The sequence below is a fragment of the Apostichopus japonicus genome, chromosome 3, assembly GCF_037975245.1.
Source record: "Apostichopus japonicus isolate 1M-3 chromosome 3, ASM3797524v1, whole genome shotgun sequence".
Taxonomy (NCBI): domain Eukaryota; kingdom Metazoa; phylum Echinodermata; class Holothuroidea; order Aspidochirotida; family Stichopodidae; genus Apostichopus; species Apostichopus japonicus.
This window is the reverse complement of record NC_092563.1, coordinates 15,586,676-15,601,612: the sequence shown is the minus strand read 5'-3', so window position 1 is coordinate 15,601,612 and position 14,937 is coordinate 15,586,676. Positions and strand designations below refer to the sequence as shown.

General features: G+C 38.4%; 1 protein-coding gene across 2 annotated transcripts; it reads left to right on the top strand.

Annotated features, from left to right (window-relative positions):
- Positions 1-2,649: 2,649 nt before the first annotated feature.
- Positions 2,650-14,711, top strand: LOC139964672 (nudC domain-containing protein 1-like). Of its 2 annotated transcripts, none has more exons than XM_071966492.1 (10): positions 2,650-2,840; positions 3,612-3,748; positions 5,022-5,176; positions 5,625-5,813; positions 6,587-6,821; positions 7,666-7,851; positions 8,925-9,138; positions 10,433-10,580; positions 11,222-11,359; positions 12,191-14,711. In XM_071966492.1, exons 2-10 carry the CDS (start codon positions 3,634-3,636, stop codon positions 12,656-12,658), a joined length of 1,848 nt encoding a protein of 615 aa, XP_071822593.1. In that variant the 5' UTR covers positions 2,650-2,840; positions 3,612-3,633; the 3' UTR covers positions 12,659-14,711. The 2 variants fall into 2 exon arrangements, with proteins under 2 accessions (XP_071822593.1, XP_071822603.1); XM_071966502.1 differs by having other exon boundaries at positions 3,600-3,748.
- The last annotated feature ends 226 nt before the right edge of the window (positions 14,712-14,937 follow it).

Here is a 14,937-nt window from a genome sequence, read left to right as displayed (position 1 = left end):
ATAGATATACTAAAGAATTTTTCATTTTGTTGCAAATTGTTAAGATATGAACTGAACGAATCAAAATTGCAACTATAGCCTTACAACAAGTTCTTAACATTTTCACGACGACCTGACAATTCCATACAAATTGGATCAAGAATCCCTTGGTCAAAACTATTTCATAAAACGTTTTTATTATTAATTATTTACAATTTGTTTACGATTCCTTCAAAATCAATGTTATTTGCTGAAAGTTATGATACCCTAATACACAAATCTGGTCAAAAGCAAGAGAAATTGGGAAGTAAGAAATAGAGAGGGAGGGGGGGGGGGGTGCGTACTCCCCTTAATAGTAGGCGTGAGTCATGTACAGCTGCAGTAGCATGCAGCTGAATATCTGAGTGACAAAAAATAAAACTAAGATTACTATATTATTATAAGTTCCCTCAACCCCCCTCCACCCCGTCACCGCCGATTAAAGGTACTGGGTATCTCTAAACGTCTCTGCCAAATCATATATTAAAAAGCTCTCTACCGTGGAATTAAATAGTTGAAAATCCTATCCCGTCACCCCATGCTCGTAAACACGGGTACCGTTTTGCGACGAATGCGCAAGTTTGCGACGAGTACGAGGTTTCCAACTGATTTCAAAACAGTCTACATTCCTGAAGTTGGCATGGTATGTCTTCCAAATAAAACAGTATGGAATATTACATGATCACATGTGTTTTATAGAATTCTGTACAGATCAAATTGTTGGTCAGATGAAATCTTCAAAAGACATTGTAATGACTCCAATGAAATATGTTGTTGCTATTTTTGTTTCGTACATATCAAACGTTCAACTTACAAAGATAAACCAAACACGTCAAGAATTGTGACTAAGCATGAAAAGAAAGCTATTGTTTATAAGGCTTTGCTGTAATCATTTTCGTCTTGGCGGGATGCAATCAAGCGATTTTATTTTTACCATACGATATTGTTAAGGTGGTCGTCGGAACAACTAGGTTTTGCCAGACTTGCAGTCCCGAGATTTTCCCCACTCAAACTGTACGTTGCGTCCTCGTTTCAAGTATAGAAACGGATACAAAGAATTTATGGAACGCCAAAAGCGCAACGCATTTCGTTGCCTCGATCGATTTCGCCTCCTTCTATTTCGTTGCCTCCCTTTATTTCGTTGCAGGCTCAATTTCGTTTTTCCTTCAATTTCGTCTCCCCAAATTTGGATGCCTCCTTCTAATTCGTCGTCTCCTTTGATTTCGTTTCCTCCTTCTATTTCGTTGCCTCGTTCTATTTCGTTGCCTCCTTTGGTTTTGTTGCCTCGTTTGATTTCGTTGACTCCTTCGATTTCGTCGCGATCGCCTCCTTCTAATTCGTCGTCTCCTTTGATTTCGTTGCCTCGTTCTATTTTGTTGCCTCCTTTGATTTCGTTGTTTTGTTTTATTTTGTTGCCTCCTTTGATTTCGTTGCCTACTTCTATTTCTTTGCCTCCATTGATTTCGTTGCCTCGTTCTATTTTGTTGCCTCCTTTGATGTCGTTGCTTCGTTCTATTTTGTTGCCTCCTTCGATTTCGTTGCCTCCTTCGATTTCGTTGCCTACTTCGGTTGCGTTGTCTCATTCTATTTTGTTTACTTATGTTAATTACGCTGCCCATAGGAGTGCGCACTCTTGTATAACACGCAAGGCATCGCGATTTGACGGAGGCGGGACTTTTATGTTTTATTCCATACGTACGTGCGCACAAATCACACAGCTAACTAACTGGACCATGATTTGATGACACTATATGTAAAATAATGGCGGCGAATGAACAGCTAGCCCATCTGATTGGGCTAGGTTATTCTAATGTCACGATAGCTGAAATTGTCAATCACCGTCTGGTCATATCCCAATCTTCTTAAGATGGCTTCCATTTTGCCGTCACTTAACTAAGCTAGCTATTTGACCAGAGAGGCTGCTCAGTGCTAGGCACGCTAGGCTGCTCAGTGCTAGGCACTGTGATCGACCAGGTAACGTTCGCGTTAACCGGCCGGTTGCGACCGAAGGAGAAACAAGCTCCGCCCACCAATACATGCCTGCAATACCTAATTAACATAACCAGGCGAATTCAATCGAGGCAACGAAATCGAACGAGGCAACGATGAAGAACGAGGCAACGAAATAGGTGGAGGCAGCAAAATAGAAGGAGGCAACGAAATAGAAGGAGACAACGAAATAAAAGGAGGCAACGAAATAGAAGGAGGCAACGAAATAGAAGGAGGCAACGAAATAGAAGAAGGCAACGAAATCAATGGAGGCAACGAAATAAAAGGAGGCAACGAAATAGAAGGAGACAACGAAATAGAACGAAACAACGAAATACAAGGAGGCAACGAAATAAAAGGAGGCAGCAATATAGAACGAGGCAGCAAAATAGAACGAGGCATCAAAATAGAAGGAGACAGCGAAATAGAAGGAGACAACAAAATAGAACGAAGAAACGAAATAAAAGGAGGCAGCGAAATAGAACGAGGCAACGAAATAGAAGGAGGCAGCAAAATAGAACGAGGCATCCAAATAGAGGCAACGAAATAGAACGAGGCATCCAAATACGAGGATATGAAATCGATCGAGGCAACGAAATGCGTTGCGCTTTTGGCGTTCCATAAGAATTGCCATGTTTTGTTGTTGCTTCGTTGAAATCTTCAACAGATTTGGCCTTCGGAGCCTTTACGTGACAATGGTTGTTTAACAGGTACGTGCACCCGCCCTTACGAAAACTTCTTCTGCCACGGCTTATGAAAAATCGACAAAAAGTTCAGATTTATGGATTGAAGCTGACAACTCAACACTAGATCCAGAAGGAATAAATCATAAGGTAACTGCTGTGTTATAAGAAATGATGTATTTTTAATTAGTTAAGGTTCTGTTGCTGAGTTATTGAAATGTTTATGAAGCGAATCAGCGTGCTTTACTGTAGTGAAGGTAACCTGTAGGCTTAGTATAAAACTGACGTATTTCTTGAACTAGAAAACATTGTGTAGTGTAACTAGTACCAACACTATTACGATGAGCGAGATGAGAAATCGTACTAGAGAAAAACTTGGAAACAAGATGACAAATGCAGTAATGATGTGTTAGGCACATAGAAACAACCTTCCACTTACTTGGATTTCTCTCATTTACTGTCACAATTTTGCAAAGTATTCTTGGGGGGGGGGGGGGGAATTAAGGAATAAGGGAGGGTGAGTATGAGAGTGAAATTTCCTTAAACAAACATCAACACCAAGAGTAGTGGTGGATTCACCTCAGACATGCCCCCCCTCCCCCACCATTTACACAGAGATTGCAGATTGGAAACGACCCTCAGATAAGGGAGTTATGTTTGAAGACACCTCTCTTTGCTTTCTCTGTATTACAATCATGATACTATTAGTGCCATAGCTAGAGAGGTTGAAGTTGGGAGATTATGAAGGAAAAGATAGGCAGATAACGGAGCAGGATTGAAAAATACATCCTGTTTAATTAGAAGTACAAAATGAAAAATGTTTTTTTTCGCGTCCTCTTCGTTCAGCATGAAAGAATCACAGAATTTCATTAATGCTCGAATTTTTCAATATTTTTATTTTAATTACACTTTTCACTTCAGGTGCCTTAGAGGAGTATCTATCATGTATGACTGTGAAGAGAGTTTGGAGGTTAGGAGAAATCTGCTAAATCCAAACTTTGAGGGCTACAAATTATCGTTGGATGCACTTCCAAAATACCACTGCAAATTACCAACAGGTTAGTATGGAAGTTCCATAAATACCACTTTAAAACATCAACAGGTTAGTAAGGAAGTTTATAATACTCTATAAATTACCAACAGGATAGTGAGGAAAGGAGGAAGGGACATCTTAAGATGTTGGCCTGCACACATCATGTGATTTGAGGCGCAAGGTATTTCGTCGATCTTATCCACTTGCAACAATTATAAGAAATTTATTGCTTTAGACAGTTTAATTTCACCTCAGTTGTGATTACACTGGATAAACATGCCAGTCAGAGGACAACCAGACAGAGCTAGCATAAAGAAAGAAAAAACAACGAGCTACACAACAAAAGCTTACCAACAAAAGCTAACCAGCCTAGCCACTAGCCTAACAATGAGACAATGCAGTAGGAGAGAACCCTATGTACTACACTATGTCACTACAGGACAAGAAAGAGGATGACGACGCTACTGAAACATTCCTAGAACATCTGGACTCAGCCATTGAAGCAATAAATACAGAGCTTCAGAAAGTGACTACTTTCAGCAAATACTGTTGATTGTATGAGGACAATGAATTACCGGGTTATGGCATGCACAGTACTATAAAGCAAGTAGTGCCCAGTACAAGCTAATGTCCTGTAGGACCTTAATTTTATTGCCCCTCAGTAGCTTGTTTTTGAAAGAGAAAAGTTACAACAGCACTCAAACTGCAAAAAGTGAAACTCTGTTAAATAATCTCTAGATTAAGAAATGGACAGGGTACAGTTTATTCTATGTTGACTCTTTTGCTGACAATGCATGTAAAATAATGATACAACCTCATTCAAATCTCTATTGCTCAGCCTAGCTGAGTTTCTTGATGCTTTGCAATTATTTGCTCAAGTTTAAAAATATGGGAATTTGATTAAACATAACAGCAAAAGGAAAGCTTGGATGATGAACTTTATTCTTAGAATTATTATCCATTAAGCATGTTCAAGACTCAAATGGCGCATCGGTGCATATCATTTTAGGTCAGCAGAGGTCAAAGTCTGACATCAATGTGCAAAAAATTCTACAGTAGTAAAGCACATGTGATTAAACAATACATATAGTGTAATAGTTTCATATGTAGGCCTGAGGGTCCTTGCTGATCATTTGAAGTGAAAAGAACTTGAAAATAGAATCTTGTGGTCCCTGCAGTGTAAAATTAAATGCTCTCATACAATTGTTGAAAGGAATCATTCACATAAACTGTTGGCATACTGTTCTTGATACATGAGTGCTTGTTTGCCACTGAAATATACTGTATGTTCCACACAGGTGTTGATGTTGTACAGTTGAGTGAGGACCAGTACAGTGTGCATCATGTGAGGATATTTGGCCTAACCAATCATCTTGTACTTGACCAGTGGAATCCTAACACAGTGTACTTTATTGATCAACACTGGAATGTCAGGGAACTTACAGTTACAATAGTAAGTGAAAACCTTTTCCCCCTTTTTTTTATCATAATCTTGTTATGGGAAAAGTACCCCACCAAATTCCAAACAAATTTGATGATAACGGAAGATGTACCCGTTGGATACAGCTCATTTATCAAATCAAACTAAGAAAATGTCACAAATTCTAACTACTGGTAGTCGAATCAAGTAATTGCATCTGGAATGTAAAGTGGCTTCTCATTAGAATGATAAAATATCCACTTTTCAATAATAAGTGTAGCAAACACAAGCACAACAGTGACTTTAAGTGACTCGCGTAAAACTTGCAAATAAAAAATTTGGAATGTACTTTTTAGTGAGCTTTGGGTGAGATTTAATAAATCACTGAAGCTAAAATATTGTCTTTGTATTGTACATAATTAATTTTTGTAATACAACACACATTTTCATGGCGCAATTTATTTCTTTATTGTATCTTCAGGACACCCAGATAGACTCTCCACGCACCATATTCACCATCCCCGATGCAGCTACGAAGCGTGCCAAGGAGAGATTGAATGCGTCTCTCTGGTTTCCTGCCAGTGATATTTGCGTGCTTTCTGATGGAACAGGAGAACTCTACATTCTTTCGACAGTCACTAGAGGGGCTTCAGATGCCCCAAGATGGACGGTAATTGTCTCCTCGTTGCAAAAATTGATTTCTTTTAGTACAATGAATAAGAGGTTTGGTACAAGATATTTGATAGTAAATGTTAAAGATTCCTTGTCGTCTTTGTGGGAGTTTGAACTTTGCAAATTACTTTGGACTAGAGTATCATACTTATTCTTTGCTCATTTAAACATTGTTCATTTAAATATTTGAATATGTAGTACCCCTGTAGACCCAGCTTTATAATTATATAAACATATATAATATAATATACATAAACAACTGTTGTAACTCTGAGTTTCATGTCTGTGTGGTGATCATCAGACAACTGGAAGCAAAACAGTTAAGGGACGTTATTTCTTCTTTGCAGGGCAGGGCGGTCTGTTGCCATAACAACACTTTGAGATGAGCTAACTTTTTGTTCATTATGTCCTTTGTGCATAGGATTGACAGCTTTTCTTCCACGCTGAGGTTGCACTGACTTGTATACATGTGTATTCGATTCCTTTACTATTTCCCAGCTTATTCTATGTCTAATTCCCAATCTCTTTACATACTTTGACAGTTCTGTTTCTCTTTGGTGTTTTGTCGCGCTTCAAGGGAGTGAGAGCATTGAAGAAACAAAACTGAAATATGGCACCTCCCCTCTCCCAACCAACCTTTGAAGTTTCTAGATGGTTTAAACTAAACTGATGTACATTTCCTTTCCATCAAAACCTTTGTGTGGAGAGCTTTTCTTTGTTTCCATGTGTTTTTCTTCATCTATTGTTTTGATTCGATTCGATCATTAATAGATTCTATGGAGAGGGAAAGTATCGGAGCCTGCGGTCAGATGCGTGGTAGCTCACGCTTCCCTTAGAAAGACGGACATGTTCTCCCAATCGGAGGAGGGAGGCCGGACCGTGGACTGTCTCCTGTTACACATCGAAAAGGAAGAACTGACGGCCGGGGAAGAAAACAGTGAAACCCACAATACAGAGACCAATTTTGTGACAATTCTGGAGTGGCTTACATTGACAAGGACTACAGGTAATGTTTAAGATTCACTATCAAAGAGGCAATGAAGTTGCAAAGGGTTGTAGCTTCATATAAATGGAATTAAAGAATCTGTATTTGAACAGTTTTAGCATTTACTTTCACGACTCTGAAGTATAATATGGCACCTAATGTAGGGTTTGACGTATGATTTTGGATATCCCCAGACATGTATTATCCTTTGTAGCTTATATTCTGAAAGACTTTTTGAATTTTCGAAATGGTACAGACTTTTAGGTAGTTCCAAAAAAATGGTAATAAATTAAAATATAGTGAAAAAGCTTTCTCTAAAGTGATCCAGCCGTTGAGCTACTCCAATCTGAACACAGACAGGCAAAAGTCTCAATAGTAATAGTCCTTCAACAGCTCTAATCTTACAAGGCTTATTGCGATTTCATCCATTTGAAGCAAGTTTTCCCACATAAGGTGAAGGAGAACATCACACTCCCTTCTACAGAAAAAATCTAATAACCCTTACTTAATCCCATTTAGAAATAAAGCATAGCATATCGTCAGGAGGTAGATGGTCTTTAACCATTATGCGATAACTTGCGCAGGCACAGCTGATGACACACCTTTTGGAACAGTGCAGATTAATCTTTGAAGCGAAAGGCCACCCGTTGCAGACCATTTTCTTGCTCAATTCAGTACCAGTATATTTATTGACATACCATCGATCAAAAACAGACAAAACCTTTTATTTTTCTGCAAAATTCCTGTTTCCAAGATACTGTTTGTACTATGTATCTACCAAGAGAGAGCCTGATGTTTCGATTCTTCTAACTGGTAAATACCATCAAACAGATTTATATATTTCTTTTTTTTATTTTCCACACAGGTGACACTCCTTTCACTGTCAGTCACCATAGACAGATCAAGGGGAAGGCTGCACCACTCTACGCTGCGGTGGAAGAAACAGGCAGGGCGGTGTTCATCGCAGGAGAAGGGAAATACGAAATTGTCTACGATTCTTTGAAACCGGTCGAGAAGGAGAAGAAGGACAGTGAAAAAGATTCCAAAGAAGGTAAAGCTAAAATTTCAGATAAAAGCCATAGATTTTCATTGAAATGGCTGGGAGCAGCAGCAATTTCTTTTTTTGCATTTAAACGTCCACCAAGACAACTTAAAATTCTTAAAGGGCACCAAGTTAATTTTCCAAAGTGAGAGTAAACATGTAGAATGAAAACTGAATGACAACAGGAATTGTATCACCTTAGTCTTCCAAAATATTGATTAAGTATATTCTCAGATTACATCCAGTCAATATTAAAATGATTTAAGTTTAATGACCAGGATCACCTACAGCAGCAAAAAGAGCAAAAAAAAAAGACAAAGAGAGCAACAGCGAATGTTACCATGGGTAGAGGAGGATGACTTCTTAAGGAGAGTTACGGCAAGTGGTAGGAGCACCGAAAACAAATTGATCATTTTTATACCTATTTCGGCAATTTAGTTACGATGCCGTCTGAATATACTCCAACGACTAGTTGCCGAACAGAAATTTGGTCATCGCGGACAATCGAACACCGTTATAAATTTGCCCTTCATAGCATTCTTGCTACTCATATCAGTGTCAACTGTCAGAAGCTTTTCACACTTTTAAAAGCACATTCAAGAGGTCTTTCATATTAATCATGAAATAACCCCTTCCCCCCCCCCCAAAAAAAAAAAATGCAAAACAACACTTCAACAGATTGGGGGAAAAGACATTTGAAATTTATAACAAGCCCTAAAAATTTTGAAACAGTAATAAAATGGCTGTGACATTGCAGATTCACCTTGTCCAAGACATCCCAGATTATTTCAAGGGCCTGAATCGCTGGGTCCTGTTTCCAAAGATCCATTTCTAGCCTTCAGATTTTAACAATATTTCAGACCATTTACCTACGTCGATGTAGAGTCACATAGTAGTGTGAATTATGAAGAGCATTAGAGAAGTATTAAAAAGCTAATCAAAATTAATAAAGTGAAGAGAATTATCTGTGCTAAAAGCCAGTAGGTATTGCTTATATGAAGTGTTGTTTTGCATTTTTTAGGGTTATTTAAATTTGGAAACCTCTGGACTACTTGTCATTTTTTCTTCTTTATCCATCTCAGCTGAGAGAGACCCAACATACACTTGGACTCAGACCATGGAGGACCTCACGTTGACTTTCACCGTACCGCAAGGAACTCAGAAATCAGATATAGATGTGGTGCTCACTCCAAACAGGCTTGCCGTTGAGCTGAAGAATGGCCCTGCGCTCTTACAGGGTCCACTGTTTCGGGATATCGATGTGTCCGTGTCGACGTGGATTCTAGAGGGCAGGAAGTAAGTAACAAAGCCAGCAAGGATGAGAATCACCCATCGAGGTGTCTTTATAGATAGTCTGCTTGGACCATATCAGAAACTTGACAGATTGTAAAATTGCAATATCTTGCCATGTTAAAACTAGCATTTTGAGTTTTGGTGAACATAGTAGAGCGACTATTATTAAGAATGAGATGACAAATTGATGAAGCTAAGCCATCTTTGCTAGGATCGCGAATGGAGGTTCATGAGAGATTAATGAAAGAGTTACATTTGATCCCCAATATTTCCTCTCCTGGACACTTCTCAGAAGTGGTAGTGGTAGTAGTAGTATTAGTATTAGTAGAGTAGCAGCATAGCAGTTAGTAGTAGTAGTAGTAGTAATATTGGTGGTGGTAGCAGTAATAGTAGTAGTAATAGTAGTAGTAGTAGTAATAGTAGTAGTGGTAGTAGTAGTAGTAGTAGTAGTAGTAGTAGTAGTAGTAGTAGTAGTGGTAGTAGTAGTAATAAACACATTAAAAGACATATTTTATAAATTTGCAATTGTCTGACTTTTACTTCACCATACGAATTAAAGTCAAGTGAATAAAAGCTAATGGACTTTTATCATCAAAACAGCATTGATAAAATAATCAGAATCGACTCAAATATCAACATTATTAAATACAGTATTTTCCTTACATTTTGTAAAAATTGCTGATTCAAGTTTTGTGGAAGTTTGCCAACATTATTTTTGTGGAAGTTAGTAAGTTATGAGATGTCTTATAAAGTAGGAGACGACAGGATTGGCTGACTATAGAATACATGAAAAGGGTTGCTGCTTGATGAAAGGGATATGAGGGGAAGGGGGGGGTAGGGTGGCAAAGAAAGGTCACTGTGAGTCAAACATTGCCAAAGATCCTTGCAAAATAGGTAAGATATACATTTCATTGCTTTGCAGACTGCCAATCACTATCATGGCTGAAGAGAGAGAAAATTTTTTTCCTCCTAGCCATCTTAAATTTCTTGCTTTGTGGTTGCAGTGGGAGGAGGGAAAACCTGTTCTTTTCCTATAAGAAGAGATATTATTAGTTTTGCATTAGACTGAAGAGAAAGACAGTTATCTCCCTTACAGTGCTGCAAAGATAAACAATTTTATTGACGACTTTAATACGTAACTTGTTCTTGGTTGTAGTGAAGAAGGGAGTAGAGAGCAAGACCTTTGGCAGGAAAGTTAGAAAGTAGTCTCGTAGTGTAATGTGTTCTGTACTTACCCTTTTCGTTTAATAAGAGATGCTATTAGGTTTTCTCATGTATATGTTTTTTTCTTTTTCAGATTGGAAGTTGGATTAGCTAAGAAGGAGGATGAGATGCTAATGTGGCCAGAGGTAGTGGTCGGGGACCAGATGGGCGAATATTTTGTAGATCCTGACCAAGCACGAATCATTCACGACAGACTGGCTCATCTTACATCCGATGAACTGGTAGGCTTTATACAGTTGCTGCCTCCTCATTGTACATGTTTCATTTAATTGGGAATTGGGAATTGGGAAAGGGTAGGGCAAGATTGGGGGAAGTTGGGTTTGCCTTCAAAGTCCTGACTGACGCTGGAGCGACAGATCAACTTATATTTCATGCTGATTCCAGTTTGTTTGAATTCATGGACCATTGGTACATCTCATGGATAACAAAAGTCTGTCAGGAAGCTTTTAATATTGGTGGTTTTTAGACATCAATTGGGAGTTGGGAAATAGGGGAGCGGGGGATGGATTGAAGGTGTTGGCTTTGCCTTTTAAGTCTAGCTTTATCTATCTCATGATAAATGAACAAATACATAGCTAAGTATATAAAATAGAGAAATGTGTAAAATGTAACCTAAGCAGAAACAAGACCAGATTCAATGAGTCCTCTTAACTAGTACAGGACCCCTGGTACCCTGGGTTGAGCGATGGGGCTAGTTTGCACTTGCCCCAGTAATGTTCACAGCGGTGATATTGACACGTATATGATGTCACCACGTGCAGCAATTTCAACATCACCGAACATCGGTCTGATACATAAAATTTGAAGATGCACCACTCTGTTCGTAAGCAATAATATCTGTGATTTATACCTTTCTCAATAGAATCCAGACCCAAGAGGAAAAAATGGTGGGGCATCAAGTTCATCAAACTGTCAGATGCTGGAAGAATGCGACGCATATCCAGAGAACTTCTCTTGCATGATTCGATTGGATGGGGAGACACATCAAGTCACTAATTCTGTGAGTCTGTCTTCCTTGTAAGACCGTTTGTATTAAAAGTGGAACGAGGCTTGTCAGAGATATCAAAACCAAGAGTTTATCTGGATGAAGCATTTTGGTCCTACTCTTCATAAATTTGTGAATTCTTTTGCTTTTTGTTACTATTTTAATACACATTTTAAGTGACTTGCAACTCTTGTCCTTTCACAAAAGCTACACAAATTTCTCACATAAAATGTCAATGGGATGGATTGATAGCAGCTTAACATCAGTTTAAAGTGGAAAGATTAGGTACCTTACAGAATCTGTTTGTTTATTCCACCCAAAAATATAGCAGGTGTGATGAAATTTTGGCCTTAATTTCAAACGTATGCAAATGAAAAAAATTAATAATAACTAACTATGTGTGAATATTACTTCATGACCTAGTGAAAGGTAAATGCCGACACAGAAGGCCAAGTTGCCTGTTCTCTACGACGGTGGAATGACTTGCCTGAAATAGTCTTTCACCGTAGCTGTAAACACAGTAAATTATATTGTGACTCAAGTCACCATAAATTCGACCCAAGTCTCAGGAATAACTTACGGATAGTACTTCAATTTGTCTTTAAAGTAGCAGTGACTCTATTTATGCAACAAACTATCTGAATGTATACAAAATCTGACTGACCGTTTCGGAAACAAAATAATTTGTCAGAAATTGTGGCGTAAAGCCTGGAAATTACTGCAGTGGAAAGAAATTGGCTGCTTTTTAGAGTTTATCCGATGCTATTGATAATGTCACTCAAAATCAATATCTCTTTGTAAAATTATGGGTGACTAACGTACATATTGACATCTTGTTTTTCACAGGTAAACATCGGAACCAACCAGTGGTTGTTTAACGCTCAGTTAGACCCACAGAAAGTACCCGCTATCTGCCTTAGACATGATGTAGATGGGTTACTATGGCAACCAGGAGTCATACCTGGAAGTGGGAACGCATGGTTCCACGCAGCTACATTCAATGCCCTCGGTTACGTGCAGGCATCGAAACGGGACAAAAAGTTTGCATCGTGCCCTCCGGACACCTCGTATACTGTCCTTTGCGACTGCGTCAGGCACGTGTACATTTACAGGCAGCCGGAGGGCACCATGTCTCCAGTGAAAAACAGGAAGACTGGAAAGGTAGTCACAGAAATATCTAAACAGCAGCTCGTTAGTTTGGACTGCCAGGATAATATTCTCGGAATGCAAACTTCTAACGAGAGGATCTTCATCTTGACGTCCCAGAGGCTTTATGTGATAAGGGTCAACGATGTCACCACGGCAACGACATGAAGGACAAATTTGTTTCCATGAATGGTTGGCCAATTTCGCTCTGTTTCGATAATGTTCTCCGAGATTTAGTGGCTTACAGGAAACTTTGAAAGTTGGTAAACTTCACACAAGGGTCTCAAATAATGCATTTCAATTTTAGAAAATATACTTTTTAGAATCCAGTGCACCGCTTGTGGAAACATGCCAATGCCCCTGAGAAGACTATTTTTCCATTGGAAATGATTTCAGCTTAATATAGCCTTTTCTGGTACTGGAGACATCATTATGTAATATTTAGTCATAATGTGGACATTCTGTTTGATGATATGCAGTATCAGTACTACACCAACACGTCTTCTCGTTCCTTCTGTTTCTTAATTAATTGGTCACAGAATGAGTATTTTAGGCATCTCATTAATAGTGTAAGATGAACCTAGTGTTTGATTTATTTGTGTTTATTTATCGACAATGAGCTTCTGAAAGAATTTTGCTATTTGCAAGTAAAAACTTGTATTGAAGTCCTGTGAAAATGACATTATCTGAACAGTGAACACAAAAAATTTGCCAAAAGATGTTTTAAACTGTAACACTTACAGGCTGTGATATTATATGATCTAGTAGGAAGTTTGAACCAATCTGAGCTGGACATAACTTGATCATTTTAGCATGTCTGGCCTTTTTAACATTGGCTTTAAATTGTGGCTAAGAAAAAGAGCCATTTGGCCGAATTTCATGCAATGCTTGGCCATGAAGACGATTTCAATCTCGCAACCCTGATGAAAACATCCTGTATTTTTGTGTTTGAGCTGATTTGAGCTGACAATATTTCACAAAGTGTGCAAGTCGTATTAAGTACAGAGTTAAGTTGACAGCAAAATTGGTGGCCAGTAGTTGGTTACTATAACAATCAGACTAGGATCGAGTCAAAGTAATATTTAAAAGATTATTGGGAAATCCAACCTTCAATTTAGACCACTCAATCAGGTTTTGATGACAAGTCCTCCTTTGTCTTGCGATAAAATGTGACAGACCCTACTTCAAGCGCTATGATCTAGATGGAATAGCGCTATATAAATATTAATTGTTATGTTATGTTCATGAAGTCAATGAAATGTTTCATGTTGCTTGTTTGAAGAACGATCTTTCTGGGAATGTTTTGTCAGGAATGTGGAAATGAAGGAGTAGAGCATGTATGAGAGAAGAGTAATAAGTGTTAAAGGGGTATTTTGATGGCAGACAGAGTAAAACTTTATTCCACACTTCCTATTGGATATCCCCATGGAAGTCATAATAATAATAACCAGAATGCAAAAATGCATTGTGGTTCCGATGATGTAACATGAGCAGTTTTCTTCATGAATCTGATGTAATGTATAGTGAGGGTGTACAACATACTTGATCTTAGTAATACAGTGACCCCTGGTGACCCCAAATGACCTCCACCAAAAACGATAGGCTTCTTGTACTCAATGTGGTACTTCTACACACCATTTATGAAATTGGGTGGACCTTCTTTTCTTGAGATATCTAGCTTACAAGCTGGGCGTTACAAACGCACTTACACACACATACTGCATGATGAATGCAAAGGTTATGATTATCATCCAATGATAATGAAGAATTATAAAGAGGAGTCACAACAGGAGTCACTCATGGTACTATGTAAAATAATGACCAACAGAAATGAAATAATTGAAAAGTTAGTGATAATATGTGACATAGAAAATAAATACTTTTCTCCTAAGTCTGGGCGTTGTTATTTGGAGGCAGCTCATTTTCCCCAGATAAATACATCATCACTGCAGGAAGTAGAACACAGTAGTCTGTGGTGTCGTTGTGGCTCATGTTTTTGAGAAAGCATTTGTTCCATATTGTCTCTCATCACTGAAAGGATGAGATACTGTGATTATTGTGGTTGTTGGTGTTCTACGTCAAAACACAAGTGGTGTTTTTGTTCAGTGCCGAGTTCTGAAGTAAGAATTGTGGATTTTAAAACACGGTACTATGTAGCCAGTCATCAATTGTACATGAATGGTGTTTTGGAAGAGACGATTATATAACTCTGTGGATTGTCCTCTGGCTCTTAATATTATTTTACTCGTCTCATTGATTGTTGCACATCTGAAATTCAGTTCTGCATGTTGCTCCATAGTAGGGATTATGTCACTTTATTCTGTCATTTCCAGATACGGTCCTAACATTTCACAAAACTTTATAGCACAGTTACAAACTTTGTGCAATGTGGAAAATCTGCCATAAGTTTTTCACATCAGCAATTTCTATAGAGAGGAGATCTGTTT

What these genes read in the sequence shown, in the direction of transcription:
- LOC139964672 (XM_071966492.1), top strand. Translation starts at nt 3,634, where the DNA reads ATGTATGACTGTGAAGAGAGTTTGGAGGTTAGGAGAAATCTGCTAAAT. An exon ending in CCACTGCAAATTACCAACAG is followed by an intron (nt 3,749 to 5,021) that starts GTTAGTATGGAA and finishes TGTTCCACACAG; the next exon opens with GTGTTGATGTTGTACAGTTG. An exon ending in TACATTGACAAGGACTACAG is followed by an intron (nt 6,822 to 7,665) that starts GTAATGTTTAAG and finishes TTTTCCACACAG; the next exon opens with GTGACACTCCTTTCACTGTC.